The 25,090-nt window shown below is 53.7% G+C and overlaps 3 protein-coding genes across 5 annotated transcripts; 1 reads left to right on the top strand and 2 right to left on the bottom strand.

Annotated features, from left to right (window-relative positions):
- Positions 1-208: 208 nt before the first annotated feature.
- Positions 209-5,345, bottom strand: LOC117099213 (surfeit locus protein 1). Of its 2 annotated transcripts, XM_033238683.1 has the most exons (9): positions 5,071-5,345; positions 4,934-4,985; positions 3,169-3,302; positions 3,004-3,086; positions 2,094-2,285; positions 1,086-1,158; positions 839-1,001; positions 454-535; positions 209-375 (listed from the first exon to the last, which is right to left on the bottom strand). In XM_033238683.1, exons 1-9 carry the CDS (start codon positions 5,263-5,265, stop codon positions 306-308), a joined length of 1,044 nt encoding a protein of 347 aa, XP_033094574.1. In that variant the 5' UTR covers positions 5,266-5,345; the 3' UTR covers positions 209-305. The 2 variants fall into 2 exon arrangements, with proteins under 2 accessions (XP_033094574.1, XP_033094575.1); XM_033238684.1 differs by lacking the exons at positions 3,169-3,302; positions 4,934-4,985; positions 5,071-5,345 and having other exon boundaries at positions 2,887-3,026.
- SURF2 (surfeit 2) lies at positions 5,206-10,971 on the top strand. The gene is made up of 6 exons (XM_033238689.1): positions 5,206-5,341; positions 5,533-5,687; positions 6,447-6,550; positions 8,621-8,803; positions 8,937-9,106; positions 9,717-10,971. Exons 1-6 carry the CDS (start codon positions 5,264-5,266, stop codon positions 9,798-9,800), a joined length of 774 nt encoding a protein of 257 aa, XP_033094580.1. The 5' UTR covers positions 5,206-5,263; the 3' UTR covers positions 9,801-10,971.
- SURF4 (surfeit 4) lies at positions 10,114-25,045 on the bottom strand. Of its 2 annotated transcripts, none has more exons than XM_033238686.1 (6): positions 24,800-25,045; positions 15,875-16,161; positions 14,987-15,063; positions 14,372-14,415; positions 13,204-13,390; positions 10,114-12,427 (listed from the first exon to the last, which is right to left on the bottom strand). In XM_033238686.1, the coding sequence occupies exons 2-6, from the start codon at positions 15,978-15,980 to the stop codon at positions 12,161-12,163; spliced, it is 681 nt and encodes a 226-aa protein (XP_033094577.1). In that variant the 5' UTR covers positions 15,981-16,161; positions 24,800-25,045; the 3' UTR covers positions 10,114-12,160. The 2 variants fall into 2 exon arrangements, with proteins under 2 accessions (XP_033094577.1, XP_033094576.1); XM_033238685.1 differs by having other exon boundaries at positions 15,875-16,061; positions 24,800-25,040.
- Positions 25,046-25,090: the final 45 nt, after the last annotated feature.

The raw sequence follows: 25,090 nt of genomic DNA, 5'->3' as shown, positions 1-25,090 counted from the left end.
CATCCCAAGTGGCTGGCTGATTCATGTTAGCCAGGCTGGTCTCAGCTCTTGACTTCAAGTGAGCCACCACACCCAGTCCTTCCCGCCCTTACACATTCTTACACCAGGCGTTTTGTTTCCTAGAGATGTAACTTGTGTGTCAAGTTTTGGGAAAGTTCTTTGGACTGAAACCAAGCCAGGATTTTATGATCAACCAGTCATGAGCTCATTTAAGGTAGAAGGCCAGAACTTTATACCACATGATCCAGCACAAAGGCAGTCTTTTTACTTCATTATTCAGGGACAGGGCTTTAGCAGCTGATCTGTCACACACCAGGTGTCCCACGTAGGAATTTCTTAAACCACAGGTATGATGTAGCTGCAGAGAGTCCATACCTTGGGGTTGAAAGAAAGCCGGCATTAGCAGGCTGCTGGGCTGAAGGGGAGGGAGCCAGAGGGTCGCTGGGGACTCACCAGGTCACGATGTACTGCAGATGCTCGTTCCTCAGAGTAACTCTGGTTTGCCCTCCAATGGGTCCTCCAGGGACTGTGCTCTCTGCGGAGACAGCAGACTTGAAGTCTACCCTCTGCTGCCTGCCAGCCTCTGCACTACTTCCTAGTGGCTGTCATTTTTGCGTGGCCAGTTGGAAGTCCTGTATGGCCTTTACCTTGGGTGTCCACCCCCAGCCTTGTCTGCTCAGTACTTGACTAGGTTCCTCTTTGCTGAGTTGCTACCCCCCACCCCCCATACACACATGGGAGAACATAAGCCATGGCAGTGACTAGGCAATGAGAGTTAGGAGGAAGGACAGTTATTCACAAAATCTACTTGTTCCGGGGTGGGCTGGTCACAACGTACGGAAGTTGGCATCAATGAAGATGGGCTCTGCGCCTGTGATTCTGGCCATAGCTTCCAAGTCCCGGTAATACCAGTGGTTCCTTTCTGGATTGTTCTCGGGGACAAAAGGTTGCCTGGTTTCTGTCAGCCTCACCATCCCAACGAGGTCCACTTCTCCCTCAATCTATAAAGGAAGGTGTGAGACTGCACAGAGCCGGGCGGACTCCCAGAGCCTTCTCTAAAAGTAGGAAGAGTCCATGTCCCTTACCTGGCCTTTCTGCCGGGTTTCAGGATTCACTTTCTTCCTGGGAACGAACCCTCTATTTACCAGGATGGTGGTTCTAGGGTAATGAAAGTGCTACGTCAGGTGGGGAGGGTTTTTGAATAAACACGGTCACTCAGGCACCCATAGGAACAACTAGAGCACCAAGGAAGGCTTTTAAAACAGGACTGGCTTAGTGGAGCCCTGGCAGTGCCACACAGGCAGTCTTCCTCTCGAGGCCCCTTCGTGGTCAGTAAAAGCCTCCCTGAAAAATGCGGCTTTCCCCCTCTATCTGCATCTTGTGGTCTACTCACTACAGTGTGCAACTGGTGAGCAACACTGCCATCCGAGTAGACCCCACACCTCTCCCCTGAACTCTGGCAATGGCTGTCTCCAATCCCTCATAACCAGGGCAGCCGTGAGGAGCAACCCTGTCACCCCAGCCTGCTGGAGATGAGCATTTGGGCCCTATCCCAGGCCTAAAACAGGAATCCATGGGTTAACAAGAGCCCCAGGTATTTTCATTTGTACGTGAATCCTCCAGCTCCCCAGTTAATCACACAGGTGCTCCTGTACCTATCATTTGCTTTGCCTGGAATGTTCTTCCCATCTCTTAACGCCCCCTAGGGAACCATCCCTGCCTCCACTCCCTCAAAGTAGAGCTGAGGTCCTTTCTCTTGAATTCCTTTCAACTGGCCTCTCTTCATAGTCCGCCATCATCTAATGTGTGGGCAACTGGACAGTTCTCCAGAGGAGGGGCCCCTGTTTCACGAATCCCTCCTTTCCCTTCAGAGGTCAACATATAGAAATTACCCAGTCATAAATGAGCCAGCTGAGAAGATTAAGTCAATGTCATAATTAGGGACTTAAACGATGCAAGGAATTGAATCTTTTGGGTACCTTGGGTTCCTCAGGGTCTTACCAAGGTTAGGGATTGTGAAGGAAATAGTGATGTAAATTAGTATACCCCGACCGCCTCTGCCAGGACAGCCAGCTCCCACATACCCTACTCACCCCAGGTCAGTGCAATGGAAGGGAGTGACCACATAGGCCCCACTCTGAGTTGATGAGGAGATGCGGCCGGCCTCCCAGGCCTCCCGGGCAGGGTCCACCATGGTCCGGGGCATCATATACAGCTCCTTGGAGTGGTCAAAGCACCCCTTGACCTTCACTGGTCTATACTCCATATTTTTCAGTTCCATTGGGCTGCATGGAGATAAGAACAGTGGCCGAGCAAGGTTTGGCTGGAAAACGAATCCCCTAATGAGGGTGGCAGACTACACAGCCCACCAGGGCCAGACAAGTAAAGGAGAAAGGCAAAGGGTATGTTCTCTAAAGGGGAAGTGGCCCTCGTGCCATGTGGGAATGGGGATCTGCACTGCCAGAGTCCAGCTTTACAAGAGAAGCTAAAAATCTGGACTCCTCAATGAATATGTGAAATTTTAAAAAACAGGTGGGCCAAAATCCCACCTGCAAGCCAAATCTGGCATACTGTTTGCTACCCTGAATGGCAAATGTGGTTGAATGTACCTGTCTCTGTAGGGCATATTCTAGGGAGAGAGCAGACAAATCATTTAGGACACTTTTTCAAAAGACCACCCTTAGTGAGACCTACATTCCCTGTCCTCAGCCACAGAGCCTTGGGCCCTGTGGAGGATAAGTTCACTACATCTGAAAAAAGGGTGACACCCAGGATGCAAAATAAGACTTTCCTCCATATGTCAGGAGGTGGCCTCAGGTAGCTTCACAAGGGCAGTCACGTGTCCAGAGCAAACCCAACAGGATGACTGATAATGAGAGCTCCCACCTGAGGTCAAGGCAGTGACTAAAAGTCCCGCCAAAAGGGGCAGGCTGGCCATCAGAAGCCAGGGCTCCACTGTTGAACTCAAGTGAGACTGGCCCTGGGGGGCAGCCACACACTCACTCTGCTGGCAGAGGGACAGGCTCAGCCAGAACTCTAGACTCCAACTCTGCAATCAGGTTCAGCTTCCACTTCCGACGTTGGACCTACAGTGACAGAGCATAAGCCCAAGCAGATGGCAGCAGGGTCAAGGGCCCAGAGTTATGCACACCAGATGCCAGTCTTTACCTGCCATGTCCCCAAGCCAAAGGCAGTCACAGGGATGAGGAGCAGGACCCACTGAAGAAAGGAGTCATCTTCCGCTTTTGTGGCAGATGCTTCTGCTGCAGAACTGCCACATCTGCTTGGCCTCCAGGCCACCCCTGGAGAAAGTTTCACAACACTGACATGGGGCCAGGAGCCCTTGAACAGATACCTGGAGCAGCCAGTTCCAAGATAGACTCCAGTACTACCAATCAAAACCTGCTTCCTAGAGCCAAATAGCAGCATCTGTAATCAGCCCAGCTCCTAACCCGGTGCCTGGGACATGGCACACACTGAGTATGTTTGCCAACTGAGTGAGACCTAGGGCTCAGTGCTGGCTTGGCCACCAACCACGACCCTGGGTAACTCATGCCTTTTTACTCAAGAATAAAGATGTATTCCTATTCCACTGCACTAAGATGCACCATTCATCCATTCAAAATTCATTTAATAAACAGCTACAGTTGGCCGGGCGTGGTGGCTCACGCCCGTAATCCCAGCACTTTGGGAGGCCAAGGCGGGTGGATCACAAGGTCAGGAGTTTGAGACCAGCCTGACCAATATGGAGAAACCCCGTCTCTACTAAAAATACAAAAATCAGCCTGGCATGGTGGCACATGCCTGTAATCCCAACTACTCGGGAGGCTGAGGCAGGAGAATCGCTTGAACACGGGAGGAGGTGGTTGCCGTGAGCAGATTGTTCCACTGCACTCCAGCCTGGGCAACAAGAGCAAAACTGTCTCCAAAAAAAAAAAAAAAAAAAAAAAAAAGCAGCTACAGTTACTAAGTAGCTTAGCCAGGCACTAGTGGTTATTGTGTTATGTAGAGAAACGTATCAACTCAGAGTAAGGGCTCACAGAGCTCTCTCAACAGCTTTCCATTTTTACAACTCATCGTAAATATAAAGATGGAAGAACGTACACAGAAGGTGCCTTTAAGCTCTCACAGGGTGAGTCCCATCCGCTGAAAAGCACCAGGGGCCTTGCGGATACTATTAATTAAAAAAAAAAAAAAAAAGGCCTGGCGCGGTGGCTCACGCCTGTAATCCCAGCACTTTGGAAGGCTGAGGCGGGCGGATCACGAGGTCAGGAGATCGAGACCATCCTGACTAACACGGTGAAACCCCGTCTCTACTAAAAATACAAAAAAAAAATTAGCCGGGCGTGGTGGCGGGGCCTGGAGTCCCAGCGACTCGGGAGGCTGAGGCAGGAGAACGGCGTGACCCTGGGAGGCGGAGCTTGCAGTGAGCCGAGATCGCTCCACTGCACTCTAGCCTGGGCAACAGAGTGAGACTTCGTCTCAAAAAAAAAAAAAAAAAAATGCAGGTCTGCGGCAGGCTTGCACAGCACTACACACGGCAAAATAACCTGTGCTGCACACTGAGAGGAACACGTAAGCCGCAGTGTTTAGACGCGCTTTACTTTCAGAGCCCTGGGCTTTCAGCCTGGGCTGGCCACCCATTAGCTGGATGTGACGTTAGGAAGTAATTCTCGAGCCTTCTCTGTAACACAGGAACGACCAAGGAGCTACCCCTCGCGTTGTTGTGAGCACAAAGCGCTCGCTACATGCCCGGCACACGACCACAGTTCCACTGACAGCATTTTAATATGGAACTTGTCACTCCCAGGGAACCTCCGCTCAGCCGGCACTTTGCTCATTTCAATCCCCACGACACTCCTTCAAAGCGCAGGGCAGACAGCAGGTGGCTCTGCCCAGGCGCCTAGATCACCGCCCGGCCTGCGGCCCTCACCTGGGCGCGGGGAGACCCCGAGGACGCTCCTCCAGGCGGCGCTGGCAGGGGCCTGCGGACACGGACGGGCGGGCTGAGCTCCGGGACCCCTCCCCTCGCCCTGTACCGCCCTCTTGTCCCCGACGCCTCGCGCTCACCCGTCCCAGCCCCGCCGCCCGCAGCCCCAGCTGCCGTGCAGCCACCGCCGCCATCGCACCCGGCCCCGCGGGCTCTTCCGGGACGCAGGAGGCATCTGCTTCCGGGTCGCCGCCGAGTCCCGCCCAGATCCCGGCTCCCGGCCCCACGCTCTGGGAGCTGCTTCCGCCGGCCTGGTCTGCGGGCGCCTCGGCCATGAGCGAGTTGCCGGCCGACGTGCAGGCCTTCCTGCGCGAGCACCCGAGCCTGCGGCTGCAGCCGGACGTCCGCAAGGTTCGCGGCGCGGGAGGGGAATGGAGTGACGGAGAAGGGCGCAGTTGGGATGAGGGGCTGAGGGGAGGGCAGGAGAAAGGGCGCGGCGAGGTCAGGGGAGGGGAGGGAAGGGGGCGCTGCCGGAGGGGGCACCGGGGAGCGGGCGTGGCAGGAGCCCCGGCCCTCCTGACCGCCTGCCCATGCGTCCGCAGGTGAGGTGCATCTTGACTGGTCACGAGCTGCCCTGCCGCCTGCCGGAGCTCCAGGTGTACACCCGCGGCAAAAAGTACCAGCGGCTGGTCCGCGCCTCTCCGGCCTTCGACTTTGCAGAGTTCGAGCCGCACATCGTGCCCAGCACCAAGAACCCGTAGGTGGTCCGCGGCGGCTTGGGGAGGCCCAGGGCAATTAGGACAGCCCCTCCGCTGGTGCCCCCCGGTGCCTGACCCCCTCTAAGGGAGCTTCCCGGGAGGGCTCGGCTGAGAACAGGTCCTGGGTGGTAAACCCCAAAGTTCCCTCCTCCTGAGGACTCCGCCAGTGCTGCAGCCCCCACTCTTTCAGAGTTGGGAGCCCTGGGATCCAGGTGGGCGCCCGGGTGCTGGAGTCACCTGCGATCCTGGCGAGGCCTCTCGGTGAGCTCGTTTGCTTTTCGGTAAACCTGAGGTTTGTCCTGTGGGGTGTGGCTGCTTCACAGAGGAGTAGAGGCTTGTGCTTTGTCACCTGAGGTTGTGAACAGCGTTGGGTTCTCCTCTTGACCCCAGAAGGGATCTTTGATTTACCTGGGAACTAGGGTTGGTAATAACCGTCAAAAGAGAGATGAGATCTTTCCATTCATTGAGAACTTGGCCAGGTGGAGTCGTCCTCTTGCATGAACTCATTTTGGAGCAGTCAGCGAGGCTGCCTATGCCTACTTTTCCGGTAAACATTAAGAGGCAGCAGCCGGCCTGGGTCAGCGGTTCCCCGCCCAGCTTCAGAGTGGAATTGCTCCGGGAGCCTTTAAAAGCCCTATGCCCAAGCCGCATGGTACACTGTCCCCGGTAGACCGTCCAGGGATGAGTCCAAGACACAGCCACCAGTCTGAATCCTTGCTGTGAACTGTCCCTACAAACTTGGTCTCTCTGCTCTGTAGGCACCAGTTGTTCTGCAAACTCACCCTGCGGCACATCAACAAGTGCCCAGAACACGTGCTGAGGCACACCCAGGGCCGGCGGTACCAGCGAGCTCTGTGTAAATGTAAGTCCCAGTGAACCCTCATCAGTGCATCGCCATCTGAGTGCATGCCCGCCCTGCCCCAAATGGAGCGTGCTTGAAGGCAGGTCATCCTTCAGCAATCCGTGTTGATGCACTATGCCTGGTTTTGGCACAATGAAGAGAGGGATGATGGCCCCTGACCCCACAGCTTCTAGTGCAGGCAGGTGCAGAGCCAGAAGCAGGCTTGGGAGGGAGTGAGTGCACGTGGCGATGCAAAGTGTGGAAGAAACCTGGCGAGGGATGTGGGGTGGGCTTGCGGAGACAGGAGGGCTGGGGAGGCTTGCTGAGGGATTCGCTCGAGGCTGAGGCTGGAGGGATGTGGTAGCAGTGGGATCAGAGGGAACAGCACCCCAGGGAGAAGCCAGGGTCCATGGATGTCTGAGGCAAAAATGTGTTAGCTGAGGTAGGCTCCAAAGGACAGGCTGGGCTAGTGTGCACAGCAGGGATGGCCCGGAGGCCAGGCCAGGAGTGCTGCAGTGGGTGTGTGGAGAGGGCTGACCGGGGCTGCATGGACAGTGTGCATGGTTGAGAAGGGAGGGTCCCTTGACTGTGGCCATCCAGGAAAAGACGGTGGGTTTTGGGGGAAGAATTCAGAGTCCCTTTGAAGGTTTTAAGCTTGAGCTGTATTAGGAAAGGTGTGTATTAGGGAAGTATCGGGCTTTTGAAACAGGGACACTCATGCTGAGAGCACCCAGCGAGAGTTTAGAGAAGGGAGAGAGGACTGGTCCTGAGCCTCAGGAAGAGGATGGAATTCCTCCCGTGTTACTGAAGGGAAGATGAGGACAAATGATGTATTTGATAACGTGGAGGCCCCTGGCAACCTTGGTGAGGCACCCGAAGTTTGGCAGGGACACCTGGCTAGAGTGGAGCGTAGGCTGCAGCCCATGAGGGCAGTGTCTGGCCTTAGGCATGTCCTGGGTCACCAGAAGGCCTTTCTGGAGTCTAGCTAAGGAGGGAAATGGACAGAGGCTGGAGCAGACAGATTCAGGTTGGCTTGTGGATGGGAAGATGCATCCACAGGCTTTTGATGAGTCTTCGGAGAGGCGGTCTCGCCCTCCCAAGCATGAGCGTGGATTGAGAAGGCAGGACTAGGGTTTCTCAAGTAGAAGGTGGGTACCTTGCAGAGGCCTTACAGGCACGAGGGCTCCCAGCCTGGGGCTTGGACTTTTTCCAGCTAGTATGTTAGCTATCGAGGGGTGGGCAGGAAGGTTCTAACTACAGGGGGCCACGGGGTTCCCATGAAGAGTGGTTATGATGATGGACTGTGGAGCTGAGACGGGACTGTGGCGCTGAGGTCCCTACAAGGCAGTGGTCCAGAGAAGTCCGAACGTGGCTGTGAGGGGGCTTTGCCTTCAAGTTCTGGTGGTGACAAGGCTGCTGCATGGCCATGGGGGTGGGTGCCAGAGACAAGGAGGGAAAGAGCCCTGGAGATGGGCCGCCATCTAGGCTAGGCTAGGCTAGGGCCCAGCAGGGCTTGTGCAGCCCATGAGGGATGATGATGGGAGCTGTGCTGGACTGGAGGGCAAGCCCCAGCAGACCCTCTAATATACGAGGGGACAATGGTGGTGATTCCAGTGAGGTCCTTCCATGGAAGCCTCTCACCCACTAAGAGGCAGCAAAGGCTAGGCAGCCAACCTCCACTGACCCCTCCCATGTGCTGAGGGAGGGTCAGGCTGCTGGGGAGAGGGTGGCATCACTGCCAGCCCATGCTGCCTTTGAGAGGCCATGCCAACCTAACTGGGGCATAGTTGGCCTTGGGCCTCCTCAGTGCCCTCCTAGTCATGGCTTCCTAGGCCTGGCTGGATCCGGGATAAGTGGTCAAGGCCCAGTAGACCTGTACCATCTTCTTGTCTCCTGGTTGCAGCCCTGCCCCACCGCCCTCCCTGCATGTCTGGTTGGAACAGAGCTGAGGCGCCCAGCAGCTGCTTTGGTTTTTGTCCAGGGCAGTGGGGCTGTGGGGCCCTGGCCGAGTGCAGGCCCCATTGGTTAGCTGTGGCCCAAAGGACCGTGGGGGGTGTGGAGGTGCCCAGCGTGTGCTGGCTTATCTCCCAGATGAAGAATGTCAGAAGCAAGGGGTGGAGTACGTCCCTGCCTGCCTGGTGCACCGGAGGAGGAGGAGGAGGGAGGACCAGATGGACGGTGACGGGCCTAGCCCGCGGGAAGCCTTCTGGGAGCCCACATCCAGTGATGAAGGGGGAGCTGCAAGTGACGACAGCATGACAGACCTGTACCCACGTAAGCGGAACGACCCCTGCCTCTCCCTGACCCTCTCCTGTCAGCAGGGAGCAGACTGTGGTGCGGCGTCCCCTGCAAAGGTGGTGGTGAACTCAGCCTAAAATAACCGTCAGCCAATCCGTGTTCCTCCCAGCTGAGCTATTCACCAGAAAGGACCTTGGAAGCACAGAGGATGCGGATGGCACTGATGACTTTTTGACAGACGAAGAGGATGAGAAGGCAAAGCCCCCAAGAGAGAAGGTCACTGATGAGGGCAGGAGAGAGACAGCCGTGTACCGAGGACTGGTCCAGAAGCGTGGGAAGGTGAGCTGTCACCTCTACTCTGTTAGTGTGGCAGTGGCTTCCTTTAGTGATGGTTTTTCATTTGTTTAAAAAAAGAAAACAACCTTTTTCACAAGTGAAATCCCAAGCCAACAACACACAGGGACCATAGAAGCCGAGGCCGCTGGCTGGCGGAAGGCTGTGAGTGGCTACCGTTGCTTCCCAGCCAGCCCCTTGTGGAAGCCACGGTCAAGACCAGTGGTTTGTGAGGACACCCTCCCACCTCAGACTGTGAGCTGTGGCTTGTCTGTCCTTACCTCTGGGCACAGGGACCTGATGACTAGCCACCACCTTTGCCTTCGCCATCAGGGCAGGAGTAGAGACTTCCCCGCCTTTGGTAGATAAGCAGGACCAAGGCTAGAAGAGGTCAAGGTCCTAATTAGCGTGTGGCATTGCACCATGCTCCTCTAAGGCCCTGCTGAGCGCAGTCTAATCCTGCAGCTCTTAAGGAAACGGGGGTGGAGAAAGCCTCTGTGGGTATTTGACACCAACACCTCCGAGGCTGTACGGGCGGGGAAAGGCCTGCACTCCAGGGCCCCCTTCTCCATGGGATCAGAAAGGCTCAGTAATCAGAATTCTGTTTATCCCACAGAAGCAGTTGGGCTCGTTGAAAAAGAAGTTCAAGAGTCATCACTGCAAACCCAAGAGCTTCAGCTCCTGTAAACAGCCAGGTTAATAAAAGCACATGCCGTGAAGTTTCGAGAAAGCCTTCAGATATTTCCCCCGCTCCTCATCAAGCCGCATGTCCTCTGAATGATTGGCTGTCCCCATGTCTTCTCTTCCTACTTATCCTTGTCTCATGACATCTGTTGCCCTCTAAGGCAGGGCTGAGGGGGTCTGTCCCCCACACCCAGGAAGCAGCAGGGACTCTGAGGAACTAATTCTCTCTGGACATGGCTTCTGAGTGGTCTTCAGAGAAGCAGCCTCGCCCACTGGCATCCTGAGGGGAGCCCCAGTCAGGCTGGGCAACACTGTAGGATCACACTGCATACAACAAATGCCATTATTTATTTTGATGTGTTTCCAAAAATCAAAAACGTTTTCAAACACAACTAAGATATAAAATACAGCATAAAATGAGATTTAGATCTGTTTCCCACATAAAGCAAAAAATCTTAGAAACTGTTTTGCCAAAACCAATTGGTAGATCCCACTTACCCTCTCCTCCCTGCAAAGGCATCTTCCCCAATCAGGCCCTAGCCCACCCAGGGCCAGGAGAAACAGGAACACCCACTAGGACGGAGGCGCTGCTGGTGCAGAACCGGTGCTGACTGCTCACGTGGCCTCCTTTGGTCCACCCTACTTTCCACCAACCAGCCAACCAACTTTGACCACAGAGAAACCCCGACTTGGCCAAGGTCATTGGATGGGGCTGTCATACGGCACTGATGGGGAGCAGGGTGTGGACCAAGAGACAGCCCTGGTGAGGTTGAAACAGTGAGAAGCCACTCTTCGTGCAGTGAGCACTTGAATGATCACAGGAGGAAAGAACCCATGTCCTGAAGCCGTTGCTTGATCTTACCAATATTAGGGGGTAAAATCTTCCACCACGGGAAGATTTGCAAACGCGTTGGGACTAGCTCGGCTGTGTTAAAAAGGTGTCCCCTCCTCAGGGTAGGTGACTTCCAAAAGCACTTATGAGCAGAAACCTGCCTCACCGCTGCCTTGCAGAGCCAACGGACGAGAGGCCAAGCTGGAGGCAGGCTTGGGGCTGGGACGCAGCAGCCCTGGAGACAGGCTGAGCCAGCCTGTCCCCAGATAGGTCTAGGGGCCAAAGAGGTGTTCGACCACCCTTGTGGCATTACTATGGTGCAGACGACAGGGAGCAACAAGCAGTTAAACCCCCCCCCCCCAAAAAAAAACACAGTATAAGGCAGTGTTAGAAAACTTTAAATACAGGATGATTAAGATCAAATCGGTAAGGCATCACAAATTGTAAAAAGGAATTTTGGCTGCATTCGGCATAGCAAACGGACAATCTGAGTGAGCAACAGCCTCGGGAAAGTGGCGTGTCGGGCTGCCCACAGGGCGAGTGCAGCTGGGAGAGGAGGATGCTGCTCAGCCAGGGTGGCCTGCGCTTTTGAGACCTTGCTCAGAAAAGGCCCCATGTGAGGTAACTGGATTGAGTCCGTGGGTCTCCAGTGCTGGAAGCTCCCGCCACACCCCCTGCCCACAGCGGCTGCAGCTCCCCAAGCTGGTCCGAGGAGCAGCTGGCCAGGTTGGCTTGCGGGGTGCTGCTGCTGGGGCCACCCCGTGTGTGGTCTCACTAGCCCTCCCCACTGCCAGCTCTGAGGCCAGCAGCACCCAGACCAGCAGCTTCCCCAAGGACTCCTTTGCCCCTCGGCCTTGCCTCAAGCTACTAAAACTCCCAGGGTGTTACCCAATAAAACACTTGGCACCAATCCAAGCTGATTTTCTGACCGATGACTTTTATCATAAACAGCAGCTTCCACCACTTTAATACTGCATCATTCTGTGGGTGTCCCTCAATGTTCTCACTGTTCCTATAAAATACTACAATACAGGGGCAGGAACAACACTGAAGCCACTGGTGTGGTTTTAAACCAGGGAGATTTAACCGTGCTGAAGTTTGGCTGAACCACCCAAAATCATTTAGTAGTTTTCGCTAAAAACAAACTTAAAAATAAGAGGGAGGTTGCTCTGAATGGTGATACCAATGTGTCTGCTCACAGCACAGCCTGAAGGCCCTCCTGCACCTCCACAAAACAAACTCAAAAATAGGACTGAGATGCCACAGCCAAGCGGGCTGTTCACGCCAAAGCCTTGGCATGGGGGAGGCCTCCAACTGCCAGGCTGGCCAGCACTGAAGGGTCAAACGCCAGACTGTGGCTCCAGAGCAGACCGAGCCATGAATTCTCAGGTGTCTCTGCAAATAAAGTTCTCAAAACATCTGTGCCTTTACCAAGGGAGGGGAAAGGAAGAGGATACATAAAAGCTGGCAGTTTTGTTGACTCCACCCCAAACCAGTCCTCGACGGCCACGGGTCTTAGCCAGGCAGGTAGGGATCTGTGACTGTTACCACTCCTTCTTCTTCTCATCCATGGAGACACCCCCAGGGCCCAGCGCCACCACCAGGAGCAAGCCCCCGATCACCGACATGGTCTGGAAGAAGTCGTATTTCAGGAAGTCATGCATGGGCTTGTAGACTGGAATGGTCCAGAAGGCGTTGAAATATACGTTGATGGCAAAGAGCCAGACAACAAGAGTCAAAGCAGCCAGCTTGGTTTTAAACCCAATGGCCACTAAAATCATCAGAGCTGTGCCCACGATGTTCTGGACAATCTGCATAGGTTGAAACGTAAGAAATTCAAAATAAACGTGAGGAAAAGAGATGCTTTATAAACAAAAGTTCCAGCTGCTGCATATCATGAAGTCTCTATCCATCAGGCTGATGTAGTTACTGCTGAGACGGCTGCTGGTGCAAGAGGGGAGATAAAAGCTGGGAGGAGGCAGGAGGTAATAAAGCACCAGCTTTGAAATGTGGAAGGTTTGGGGAAGATTGAAGTTCCCAACTAGTAAAAGGCTGTGATTTACCAAGATGAATCTCTAATCCATAACTAAATTCCCAAGTGCTTCTTGGCCCACCCAGCCATCCAGGCCAGAAACATCTTCTCTCTTCTCCCCATGGCACCAGGAGCTCTTCCTGGACACTGTCTAGCCAGGGCTCTCAGTCAGCTCCAGAGATGTGCTCTGGAAGCTCCTGTAGGCCTGCCTCTGACACCGGACACACAGGAATTACTTAAGATATGAACAGGGAAGAGAGAAAGAAGAGTAAGGGGAGCCTGGGTGGAGAGCCTTGGCCCTACCAACGGCCAAGCACACTCCACCAAGGTCAGAGGTTCTGGCCTTCACTTGCTGGAAGGAAGGCTTGACACACGAGATTGATGATGTTTTGGTCTGTTTTAATGGGATCAAAAAGTTTGTTCCATTTGAGCAGCTCCCCCAGGTTGTGGTTAGTACCCAACCAGGGAGAGGTGAGCAGGGAGGGGTGGGGGAGGGACAGCATTCTCTCTGAAGGACAAGAAACCAGACCCATACAGGCAAGTAGGAATACTTACAGAAAAGAAGCTGGCGTCAAAGTGAAGGAGGGTCATGAACATCAGAACCAGCAAGACCCTGCCTCCGAGCTGCATGTACTGTTTGGGGGAGCTCTCACGCATGGTGGGGACGCCCGCAAACATGCTCTTCCCTTCAGAACGGGATTCTGCTAGGAGCAGCAACAGGCCTCCTCCCAGGGCCAGGTTCCTGAGGAACAGATATGCGGGCTGGAAGCTAAGCCTCACCAGGATCTGGCCTGTCTGTGAGACCAGGTGCAGGGAGAACTTGCTGCCAGTGTCGGAAGACCCTTACTTCCCTTTCTCCAGACCCAGTGATCTGCCAAGCAGGACCAGGCAGGCATGCGCACAGGACCTCAGACTCAAGTTACACCCCTGTAAAATCTTACATAGTTCCTTACAATAGCTGAAGAGACAGAGATGGCTTTACAACTCGACAGCAATAGGCTACCTGAACACACACACAACCGAGTCCTAGTCACAGCTTCAGTGTTGAGCAGCTGGGTCCCCGTGGGCAGGCCTGTCCTCCACTCAGACCCTGAGTCCCCATGCCCGTGAAAGAAGGGGTCAGAAGAGACGGTTTCAGTCTCTACTATTACAGGGGCTCTGCGACATCCTCTTTAGAACTTGTTTCTGAGAGGCAGAATTTAGACCAGGGGGTCCAATCTTTTGGCTTCCCTAGGCTACGCTGGAAGAACTGTCTTGGCCACACATAAAACACACTCATGCTAATGATAGCTGATGAGCTAAAAAATAAAACTTAAAAATGGCAAAAAAGCTGTCAATGTTTTAAGGAAGTTTTTGAGTTTGTGTTGGGCCGCATTCACCCCATGGACCACAGGCTGGACAAGCTTGGTTTGGACCCAAAGAAGTCTACTCCAACCAATAGTTAACTGAGTTTAGAATTACAGAGTGAGTATCCCTAACCTGAAATGCTTGGGACCCAAAGTGTTTCAGATTTTGGTATATTTGCATTATATACTCATCAGCTGAGCATCCCAAATCTGAAAATCCAAAACCTGAAATGTTCCAATGAGCACTTCCTTTGAGTGTCATGTTGGTGCCCAAGATTTTTGCCATTTTGGAGCATTTCAGACTTTGGATTTGCCATGCTCAACCTGTATGAGCAGCGTATACTAAAACCAACTAAAACCAACCAGAATGCACATACCTCATCAAAAACTTCAAGTCCCATAAAATGCTGTAGGCAATCGTCTGAGGGGAAAGAAGAGAGAGACACTTGAGTCTCGGCCTTTCCAAAGGCATTTCCACAGACTTCATAATACATTAGACAGTCTCTCCAATGGCAGCTGGAGTCTAAAACACACAAAACCATCACAGGAGACCAAGGACAAATCTCAGCTCAAAAAATGTGGTTCTGTATTTCTCAAGAAATGTGCTATGATGTTCCGGAGAACAAAGTTATTCTGAGACCACTGATATGGATTCAGATACTCTGTTCCCAGCATTTCACTCTGAATAACCAGGTATTCTTCTTTGTGAAGCGACGTGCTGACAAGACAGCATCCTCGCTGCAGCCAAGCTCGGGACTTCCCTTGTCACGGTAATCATAGGAATGGGACAAAAGATGGTCCAGTACCAAATGACCTGCCTCTAAAGCCCTGCTTGGGCTCACGACTTCCCCAGAAGAGAAAGGAGCTCCAGGCAGTCAGAGACATGCAAGGGGCTGAAGGGGGAGTGACACTGAACCCTCAAGGATGTCTTTTCAGAAGCTCTGCTCCACCAGAGCAAAGAGAAGGGAGCCCCGACCACGCAGCCCGTGTACCTGCAGAGCTATGATTCCAAAGAGCCCGAAGCAGGCGTACTGCACGAAGTTCCTGCTCAACACCAGGACGCAGCCAGCTGGAGGGAAGGACAAGGGTTAGGGGGCCTGAGGGTGGGTGCCGGGGCTGGAGGGAGCACTGTCTCGGTACACTGCCATCTCACCTGGCCCTTTCATCCAGAGGCAGCCAAACCACCTATCCAAGCAAAAGGCAACTTCTGGGAGAATTAATGATACGCAAGGACCACACATGGTAAGTTTGACTAGACTTATCACAAACACCAGAAAGTGGAGCCCTTGCCGTAATCAAGAATGGGCCATTTCCCACAGTCAGCTCCCAAGTCAGCCACCTACCTGAGGCAGGCAATTAACTGCTCTACTGTGGAGCGCTTCTGAACGGGGGAAGCGCAAATCCCTTGGCCTGTCATGTACAAAGGAGGGAGGACTGCCACCAGAAGCTGGTCCACCAAGGCCATAAGACAGACCTGAGCCAACACGAGCTTCATTCTGGGCTCATGAATGCTCTCCCCTCTCCATTTACCTCAATCTACTTAGCCTTTGTAGACACCTTTGTCTCTGACAGCCTTAGTTCCTCTCTCATCCACCCAGACCAGTCAGACTCCAGCATCTCCTGCTTTGGGTCCCTGACAGACACCATGTCCTATTTCCTTAGCAAGCCCTAAAGCAGTGAGCCCAAGGCTAGAGACTGAGCGTCCCTGCCAAGGCTTGCAGAACCAGACTCCTGGCCCGGCACAGCTGAGCTGGAGAAGAGGGGAATGGATGGGGGACAGCAGTCTCAGGAGACCCCTGAGCTCACACACAGTCTCCCAACTGCTAACGATCACAGAACAAGACGCCCAGTGAATCCTGACCACCCTCAGAGCCACTCACTCAGCTGTCCCAGCAAATTGAGGAAGACGAAGGATGAGGCCAGCAGGTAGCCGCAGTTCCAGGTGCTGTCGATGTAGTCGCGCTGCTCGCTCCACTGGAACCACATGCGGATGCCGTCCTCCAGGAAGGTGCTGATCAGACAGAGGCGCGCCACGTGGGGCAGGTACTGCTTTGTGACACGGAGGAACTGCAGGGCCACAGAAACCCAAGGGTGAGGTGGCTGCGGCGGGGAGCACCAGGCCGCTACCGGGCACGTCCTTGGGCGGGGTGTGCGTGAGGAACAGACGCTGTGGAAGGCAAGAGCTCTTGTCAGCCTCGGTGCCTTCCTAGGGCAGACTAGAGGGCTCTCAGTGCTTGCTCCTGAGCGCTACCCTTTGAGTATGGACGCATGCAACAATCCAAGGATCAGTCCCGGAGATGCATGACTTGACATTAGACCCTCTGGGGCAGATCCCAGAGGGCGGCAGCCTTAACACTGTGCCACTGTGATTTCCCCCGGTGCCTCGGCAGGCAACTACAGTCATCGAAGGTGGCACTGCAGCAAGACACAGAGCTGCTCTTTTCGGTCAAAGGCATTTACAAGTTGGGATCACAGAATGACATCTGAAAAGGCACTTAGAGGTCATCTATCCAGGGCTTCTGCACCTCAGCACTACCGGCATCTGAGGCCAGGCCACTCTGCCGTGGGTCATCCTGGGTGCTGCAGGCTATGACGCAGCAAGCCTGGCCTCTGCCCACGACATGCCGGCAGCAGCCTCCCTACTGAGGCACCACTACACTTTGCCAGGCATCTCTGCTGCTCTGGTCCAACCCCTCACCTTACAAATGGGCATATGAAACCCAGCGGGAAGGGGTTCCCCCGGCTTCGCAGACCTGATGGTGCAATGCCAAGACTTGACCCCAGCCTGCAGGTCACACATGGCTGAGATGCCAAGGGCCTGGACCTCCCAACCTGCCCAGTGACGCCCAGAGTACCCTGACAGAACAAGGGTTGGCTTAGGTGACAGCCAGGGTGCCAGGCCTAGATGGCCACATGGCTGACTGAATAGTAACATCACGTGTTTCCAGTTATCCGAAAATCTCCAGAGCGCAGGAGGAAGCCCCAGGCTCTGGACAGCGCATGTGTACTGTTACAAACCAGGGCTAGTGCTTCCCCGCCCCTGATGGAGCTCTCCTCTGCAAGCTCAGGATCTGACTTGGGGACTGTGTGTGCAGCAACTGTCAGCACAGTATGAAGCTGGTACCGCTAATGGCTAGAAAGCACTGGGATTTTGTCAAAGCCTGCATAATCTCGAGCAAATTAAAACACACTAACAAATAGGATGGACAGCTGTTTCAACAGCAATGAAATGCAAGTGCGTGAAATCACTGTCAAATGTCAAAGGGAAAGAAAACATTTATGACTTCCTGCTGTGCTGTGAGTCAGGTCATTTATGACGGCTGGGTTAGGTAGCCAACATGCACTACTGATGCCAGGTACAAATGTCATGCAGCTTTACCCCATGCACTTCTCTCTTATCACCCATGCAAAACTGAGATACAAAGTGAAAGAAATCCTGTAACACAGCAAGTCCTTCGGAGAAAGATCAGGGGACCCACCCACGAATGCATGCTGGGAAGCCAGAGTCTAAAGAGCACCCAAGAGGCTGACCCCCACGGGAGGTGAGCGAAAGTCAGCTGCACAGGCCTCCTAGGGCTGACTAAACCTACTGTTGGAACAAAGGAAGATGTGCGTGTTTCTTACTTTTCAGCATTTTTTAAAGTTGCTTCAAAGTCCTAGACACTGCTGAAGCTGCCCATCTGTTAGCACGCCCCTGGGTGTTCAGATCACCCTCCAGCCTGTCAGGTGGGGCCCTGGCTAGGTCAGCACTGTGGATTGGCTCCCATGTGGCAGACAGCAAAGGCAGAGATTACAAAGCCAGGTGGCCATTCTCCCCAAATCCACTGTGCCCTGCATTGTCAGTTCTGCACTCATTTACTCAGCCTTTGACTCCACAGAAGTGATGGGAGACATCACAGTGACCGACAGATACCCAGAGAATCACCAAGCGGGTTTGGGAGATGAAGCGCAGGCGGAGGCTCTGAGGCCCTGTGATCTCACCCTGCCCTGGTACCGTCCAGCCAGCACACTGTGTGACCTGGACACGCCCTTTCTGAGAGCGTCTCTACTATCCTACAGTAAAGTGAGGCCAGCTGAACTAATGGTTGGTAAGATTCTTTCCAGCTTTACTAGGAGGAAAACCTTGTTTCACTTTTCATTTTTTAAAAGGCCTCAAATACTCCCCTGTGAATTTTAGGGCCAATGCAGAGAACCAGCACAAGATGCCCATGTGCACAGGGTAAGCAACCCGCATCGCACTGGGCGGTGGGAAAGGTGACGCCACACACCCTCCCCAGGTTCTGCCTCATGGCCCCGTTGCTCTCTAAATGCCCAGCAACAGTGTAATCACCCATATTCCGTGGAAGAATAAAGCATACCACCTCAGCATGCAATGTGCCACTGCTCTCAAGTAATGGCCTCACGTCGTGGCCCAGCTGGGAAGCCCCAGCAAGGACACAGGCCTTTACCTCATCTGAACCAAGGGAAAAGCAACCACTGGGAAGGAAGAGCTCAACAAGAGGCTGTGCAGACCTCTGAGATGAGACGGAGCCGTGGTGGGACTCCCAGGGTGGGGTGTGGGTGTGGGGCGGGGACCCCAACAGCAGCAGAGAGGTAGACTGCAATCCACACCTAAGACAGATACCAGAGGTGTCCTGACTTGCTTCTAAAATGACAGCTGTGAGGCACTCACTGGCCCGAGATGAGCAAACCAGCCCAGCCACGGGCTGCGGTCTAAGCTTCCCCCAGTTGCAGGACCCACATTTAACATGCTCATCTGCTACGTGCACAGCCCACAAGATTTGAGGCAGTGTTTAAAAGTCTCTTTGATGAGTCTGCGACTCTTAATTGGAGTGTCTGGGTCAAGAGGATTAAAAAGCAAAAAAGGGAGAGAAGGTGGGACAGGCAATTCACACCTCCTTCCCTGCGCGAACATGGTGAGGAGAGAGACACAGCTCTTGGCTGTGGGGAAAAATATGCAAAAATGTAGGTACTGCATTCTGAACTGAGCACATCTACTGCTTGGCTGTTCTGGTTTTCAAAGGCAAGCCTAGTCTAGACTGAAGGCTGACTAGCTGTAAGTCAGGCTGATGCAGTCTCCTTTAAACCAGCCACTATCGGCCGGGCACGGTGGCTCAAGCCTGTAATCCCAGCACTTTGGGAGGCCGAGACGGGTGGATCACGAGGTCAGGAGATCGAGACCATCCTGGCTAACATGGTGAAACCCCGTCTCTACTAAAAAATACAAAAAACTAGCCGAGCGAGGTGGCGGGCGCCTGTAGTCCCAGCTACTCGGGAGGTTGAGGCAGGAGAATGGCGTAAACCCGGGAGGCGGAGCTTGCAGTGAGTTGAGATCCGGCCACTGCACTCCAGCCTGGGTGACACAGCGAAACTCCGTCTCAAAAAAACAAACAAAAAACAAAAAACAAAAAAAAACAACCACTATCTAATGAGCATCTGTTTGGACTGAACACTGAAAAAGCCATGTTTAAAGACCAGGGCCCAACGTTAACCTTATTTCCTACATGCATGTTGGTCACAACTACTTCAAATTGGCCACTGGAACCATGTCATGCCACTCTAGAACATGTCCCAAAGCCAGTGTCCCCTCAGCACAGCAGAGAAGAGCCCCCAACACAGGAAGGACACACAGCACCCCAGGACAGACAAGAGCAGCCACACTGCAGGCACTCAGGCCATTGCTGGTAGCCAGCACACAGGTGACCTGTGTAAACATGGCGAGCACATAAAACCTGTGACAGTCCCCCTCCCCCCCTGCCAGAGAACTGTGACAGCAGAGCCAGAGGTGGCTGTTGAGCTGGCAGGCTGCAGGAAGGAGATGACACAGTTAGCTCACCTCTGTGGCCAAGCTTCTCATTAAGTCTCTCCGAGAACCACGCCATCAAGCAGGATATGGTTCATAAGCAGTGACAGCATCTGAAGGGCTTAACAGGAAGACTGAGATTCTCTCAAAGGGGTAGTTATTTTAGACGACTGAAGGGGATTTTAGAAACGTAATTAATGATATCCACCCTGAGAGATGACTTCGTGGGTATCTAGTGATCACTATCACAGCCACCTGCAGCTCCCACGCCACATAGAAAACTCCACTTTCTCTTCACACTCAGGACAGAAAGTGGCTTGCAAATTAGTGGTGAATGAGAACATCGAGGAAAAAGGCACTTGATCACCGCTCGTTCAAAGCCCAACTCAGGTCCCACACATCCTAGACACGAGCACCTGCGGCCCAGCGGCTTCCCTCACATCAGCCTGTCAGAGCCGGCTCCAGCTCACTGGCTCACTGCAGCTCCAGAACTTCCCCAAGCCTCCCTCCCGTGCTGCTCTATAGGTTCACACCGCACCCTGCAGGGCCAGAAACGGTGTCGGCAACCCAATGTGGGAGATGATGGCCTGGCTTTACTAAAAAACTGTGTGATCAAAATCCCAACTGTAGGAAAGACGTAACTGAGAACGACTGGGCCCCATGTTCTGGGAGGAGCCTCGTTAACCACAACCTCCCCTGCTTCTCCCCCGCACTCCCCTGAAGAGCGAGGTGGCTGTGTTTTAACCTCCCTTACCTCCCGTTAAGATCACCGCACAAAGAAAAGTGAGTCAGCTCCTCTTTGCCTTCTCTCCCCACTCCTTCATGGTATAGGGCAGGATATGACAGAGCTTGCCACTGTCACAGGACCTTGCCACGCCAGACAGCCACCAGCACAGTGTTCATTGGGAGCCTCGCAGTGCCTGTGCCACCTGTGGGTTCAGGTGTCCTCAGGCCCATCCTCGCTTCCCCAGCACTTCAGCTAGGGCCAAGGCCAGCTCCCAGGGCCCAGGACTAGCTCTGCCACTCTTGAGAACAGGTTAAAAACACCAAAGGCCACACTGGAGAGGAAGGCCCCATGCAGCTTTTCTGTCACCTTGGTGATGAGCCACCAGGCAGAACCCATTAAGTGCTAATATTGCTGTTTATTGTTATAAATTGCTTAGAAGCTACATTTTGCAGAGGGTCTAATAGGCAATGAGGAGCAGCTGCAGGCATGGACATTCGTTTGGATTGCTGAGTTTATTAGAGTTTCTGGCCCCTTCCCATGGCTTCCAAATGCCCAGCTCCTGCATACAGCATGTCTCAGCAGTTTCTACAGAACATGGCTCCCGGGAGCAAGAGGACACTGTCCCTGGCTGCCAGAGCAAGGAGCTTGATGCCAGAGGCAGAGAGACAAGAGATGCAGCTGCGGGGAGCCTGCCAGCAGAAACTAACCGGACTGCTCGTCCCCGTGGACCAGCCTCTGCAGACCAGAAGGAAAGGTCACAGTCCACCAAGCAGTGAGGAACCCAGCCTTTGGGGTAAAAAGATGTGGACTCAGTCTCCAGCCCACCACGAGCCAGTGCAGCCAGCCAACCTCCCTCTGCCCATCTGAAGATGGAGACGCTCTGGTCCACCTCCTGCAGTCAGGAAGGTCACACAAGGAATGTCTATCATGCACCTGGCCCAGTGAAAGACTTAATGTCATTGTCATACTATCGGAAGACACTGGGCCTGGGAAACTAAGCTTATTTAGGTCTTGCTTTCAGCAGCCCACACTTTCTGGTCAAATCTTGTCACTTTGGCTTTGCTCTTGTTTTCTGAAAATGAGAAAAAGTGGATGTGTCACTTTATCTGATCAGTGACTTCCATGGTAATCCCCTATTGGCTTCAAATTAGGTCATTTTGATGTAAAAGCCTGGTCTGGCAGCTTTAAGTACTATGTGGATAAATAGAAACAAAGCCCCACCTGGGCTTGGTCAGATTCTGTCCACAAGAAGCCATATTTTGACTTCAAACCCTATTAACCTGCCTGTGTCTATCTGATTGGGGTTTGGGTGAATACAAGTCGCTGCGCTCCCAAGCTGCCGGCAAAAGGGCATGGAAGCTCCTGCAGCCATGCTCTGCCACCACCCAGGCAGACTCTAATGAGATCATCTGACAGCGGCAGCTTGCGCTGCCTTACACACATGGTCCTAACCCACTTGGGTGTTGTATATGAGCAGCCCTTTCACCCGCTAGTGCTCTTCCCTTGACTTGTGCCAGAAGAGCAACACCAGGAGCAGGGGGCGCTGGGGACCAAGACCCGGCTTTTCTTCAGTGGCCACAGGCAAGTCTAGGAGCCTGAGTGAGTTTGGCCTCCTCTCAGTAACCTAGGAGAGGTTGACTCTGTGCCCCCTCAAGAGCCTTTCCAGTTCCAAGCTACTGCTTCTTTCATTTAAAACATAACAGAACACATGAAGAAGACTGGACGCGGTGGCTCACACCTGTAATTCCAGCATTTTAGGAGGCTAAGGCAGATCACCTGAGGTCAGGTGTTCAAGACCAGCCGAGACAACATGACATGGCGAAACGCTGTCTCTACTAAAAACACAAAAATTAGCTGGGCGTGGTGGTGCACACCTGTAATCTCAGCTACTCGGGAGGCTGAGGCAGGAGAACAGCTTGAACCCAGGAGGTGGAGGTTGCAGTGAGCTGAGTGCCACTGCACTCCAGCCTGGGTGACAAAGTGAGACTCTGTCTCCAAAAAAAACCATTAATAACAAAACAAGAAGAAAAGGCTGGGCGGGGTGGCTCACGCCTGTAATCCCAGCACTTTGGGAGGCCAAGGCAGGAGCATCACATGAGGTCAGGAGTTCAAGACCAACCTGGCCAACATGGGGAAATCCCTGTCTCCACTAAAAATACAAAAAAAATTAGCTGGGCGTGGTGGCGGGCACCTGTAATCCCAGCTTTCGGGAGGCTGAGGCAGGAGAACTGCTTGAATCCGGGAAGTGGGGGTTGCAGTGAGCCAAGATCGAGCCATTGCACTCCCGCCTGAGTGAAACTCTGTCTCAAAAAAAACAAAAAAAAGAAAAAAAATCATCAAGAAAGGAGTATGTGAAGAGACTGGAAACGATTTTTTGTCAGGAGGAGAGTCTGTCATTTGCTAGTGGGCACCAGCTTGACTGGAGACATTTGATCTAGATTTGATTATGAAATTCACTTGCAAATCCCAGGTTTTCCAGGACAAAGAGTGAGTGGATGTAACTGTCATCCTTCCGTCGGCCATGAGGAGTCTTCTTCTTAGAGAGTTGTGACTTGGAGAAATATAAATGGGTCACTATAAATGATGTCAGTGAAAACTGACAAACCTAAAAGGTCTACCTGGTTCTTGAGGGCTTTTGATAGGAATTGTTTTTGTAAGGGACACAGTTTTAAAATTGTGCCTTTAAAGGCTGGGCGCCGTGGCTCATGCCTGTAATCCCAGCACTTTGGGAGGCTGAGGCGGGCGGACCACCTGAGGTCAGGAGTTCGAGACCAGCCTGACCAACATGGAGAAACCCTGTTCTACTAAAAAAAAAAAAAAAAAAAAAAATTAGCCGGGCATGATGGTGCACGCCTGTAATCCCAGCTACTCAGGAAGCTGAGGCAGGAGAATCGCTTGAACCGGGAGTCGGAGGTTGTGGTGAGCTGAGATCGCACCATTGCACTCCAGCCTGGGCAACAAGGTTGAAACGCTGTCTCAAAGAACAACAACAACAAAATTTTTTTTTTTAAATAAAATTGTACATTTAAGCACAAAATCAGGACCTTAGAAAAAACTGCTTCGTCAAGTTGATACACTTTTTCCCCCAAAATTTAAAATATTGGCTCACAGGACAGTGTTGCAATGAGAACCGATGGTGAGGTCACACTAGAAAGAGATCACCCCTCAGGAAGAACGGAAAAGCTCGATAGCTGATTAGAAAACGGTCACTTACTCTTTCTTTCTTTTTTTTTTTTTAAACCACACATACACAAGCCTTCCAATAAGTCTAGGCCTCAGAGTTTGATGACTCACTACCACCTCCAGAAAAATTTAAAAATTTAACCATCACTACTTAAAACTCTAGCAAAGCCACACACACACATTAAGTAAACCGAGGAAAGAACGGCAAGTGGGCCACAGAAGGCTCTCCCTGTTAATTTGTCCACATAACGGGATTCTTTTAGAAGTAAAAGGCATAAATCTGCGTAACCAGCACCACCTTTTTTTTTTTTTTGCCAAGCTTAATTAAGAAAGAGGGAAGGGAGTTGCGCGTCCCTTCACTTTGTAGGATCGGATCCTGTCCACCCTGTTTCCGAATGCTCTCAACAGTTACCCAATTGCCTGTTTCAAGGGCTTCCCTGTTGCTCAGAATGCCACCTGGACACTTCTGGAAGGAAACTATCAGGGAGATAACCTTCCCCTCCTCCCAGGCCGTGTACAGGTCCCCACTCAATCCAGCCCAGGGCAAAGTCCAAACGGCGAGGGAGAGATGCAGACGGGGTCAAAGGGACCCCAAGAGTCCAGCACATCTGGGAAAGAGAAAAAGTGCTGTGGCATTCTGTAGCTGCGCCCCCTTTCCTCTGGGAGGACCCCCGGCCCCCGTTCATCCCCGAGCTCCCAGCCCGCCTCCGGGAGACCCACTGAGAGGAAAAACGTGCGGGGAACACCCAGCAGCTCCAAACGCCGAGGCGCTCCCCGCGAGCCTCAGACCCGACCCAACCCTAGGACTCGCGCCGCCGGCCCGCGAGGAAACCCCCACAGCCCAGCGCCCCAGGTGGAGGGTGGGGGCGGCTGGCCCGGGCCCCGGGAGCGGCCCGGCGGGCAGGGGAGACCGGGCCAGCAGGCCGGGTTTGGGGGTGTCCAGGCCGGGACGGAGGGCCCGGGCGGTGGGTCCCTTTGCGGGAACAAGGAGTCGGGGGGTGGCCCGGGCCTGGCGCCCTTTGCAGGGAGGCCGACTCCGGAGCAGCCCGGGCGGCCTGGGTCGGGGCCGGGGGAGGAGCCCGCAGGCCGCACCTGGTCGGCGAAGTCCTCAGCCGTGCCCATCAGGTCGTTCTGGCCCATGGCGACGGCGGGAGGCTGGGCTCGGCTCGGCTCGCTCGCTCGCTGGCCCTCGCCCGTCGGCGCCCGCGCCCGCTGCGGCCTCCACAGGAAGTGCCCGGCGGCCGGCCCCGCTCCGCGTCGGCTGCGGCTCCAGCGGCTGCCACGTAGGCCAAGCCTTAAAGGGGCCGCGCGCCTCCCGGGTCCGCCCCGGCGCGTCTTAAAGGGGCCATGCACCGTCCCCAGCCTCCCTACCGGTCCGCTCGA

Source organism: Trachypithecus francoisi, unplaced genomic scaffold, assembly GCF_009764315.1.
Source record: "Trachypithecus francoisi isolate TF-2019V2 unplaced genomic scaffold, Tfra_2.0 Lachesis_group16, whole genome shotgun sequence".
Taxonomy (NCBI): domain Eukaryota; kingdom Metazoa; phylum Chordata; class Mammalia; order Primates; family Cercopithecidae; genus Trachypithecus; species Trachypithecus francoisi.
This window is presented reverse-complemented; position numbering and strand designations above follow the sequence as displayed.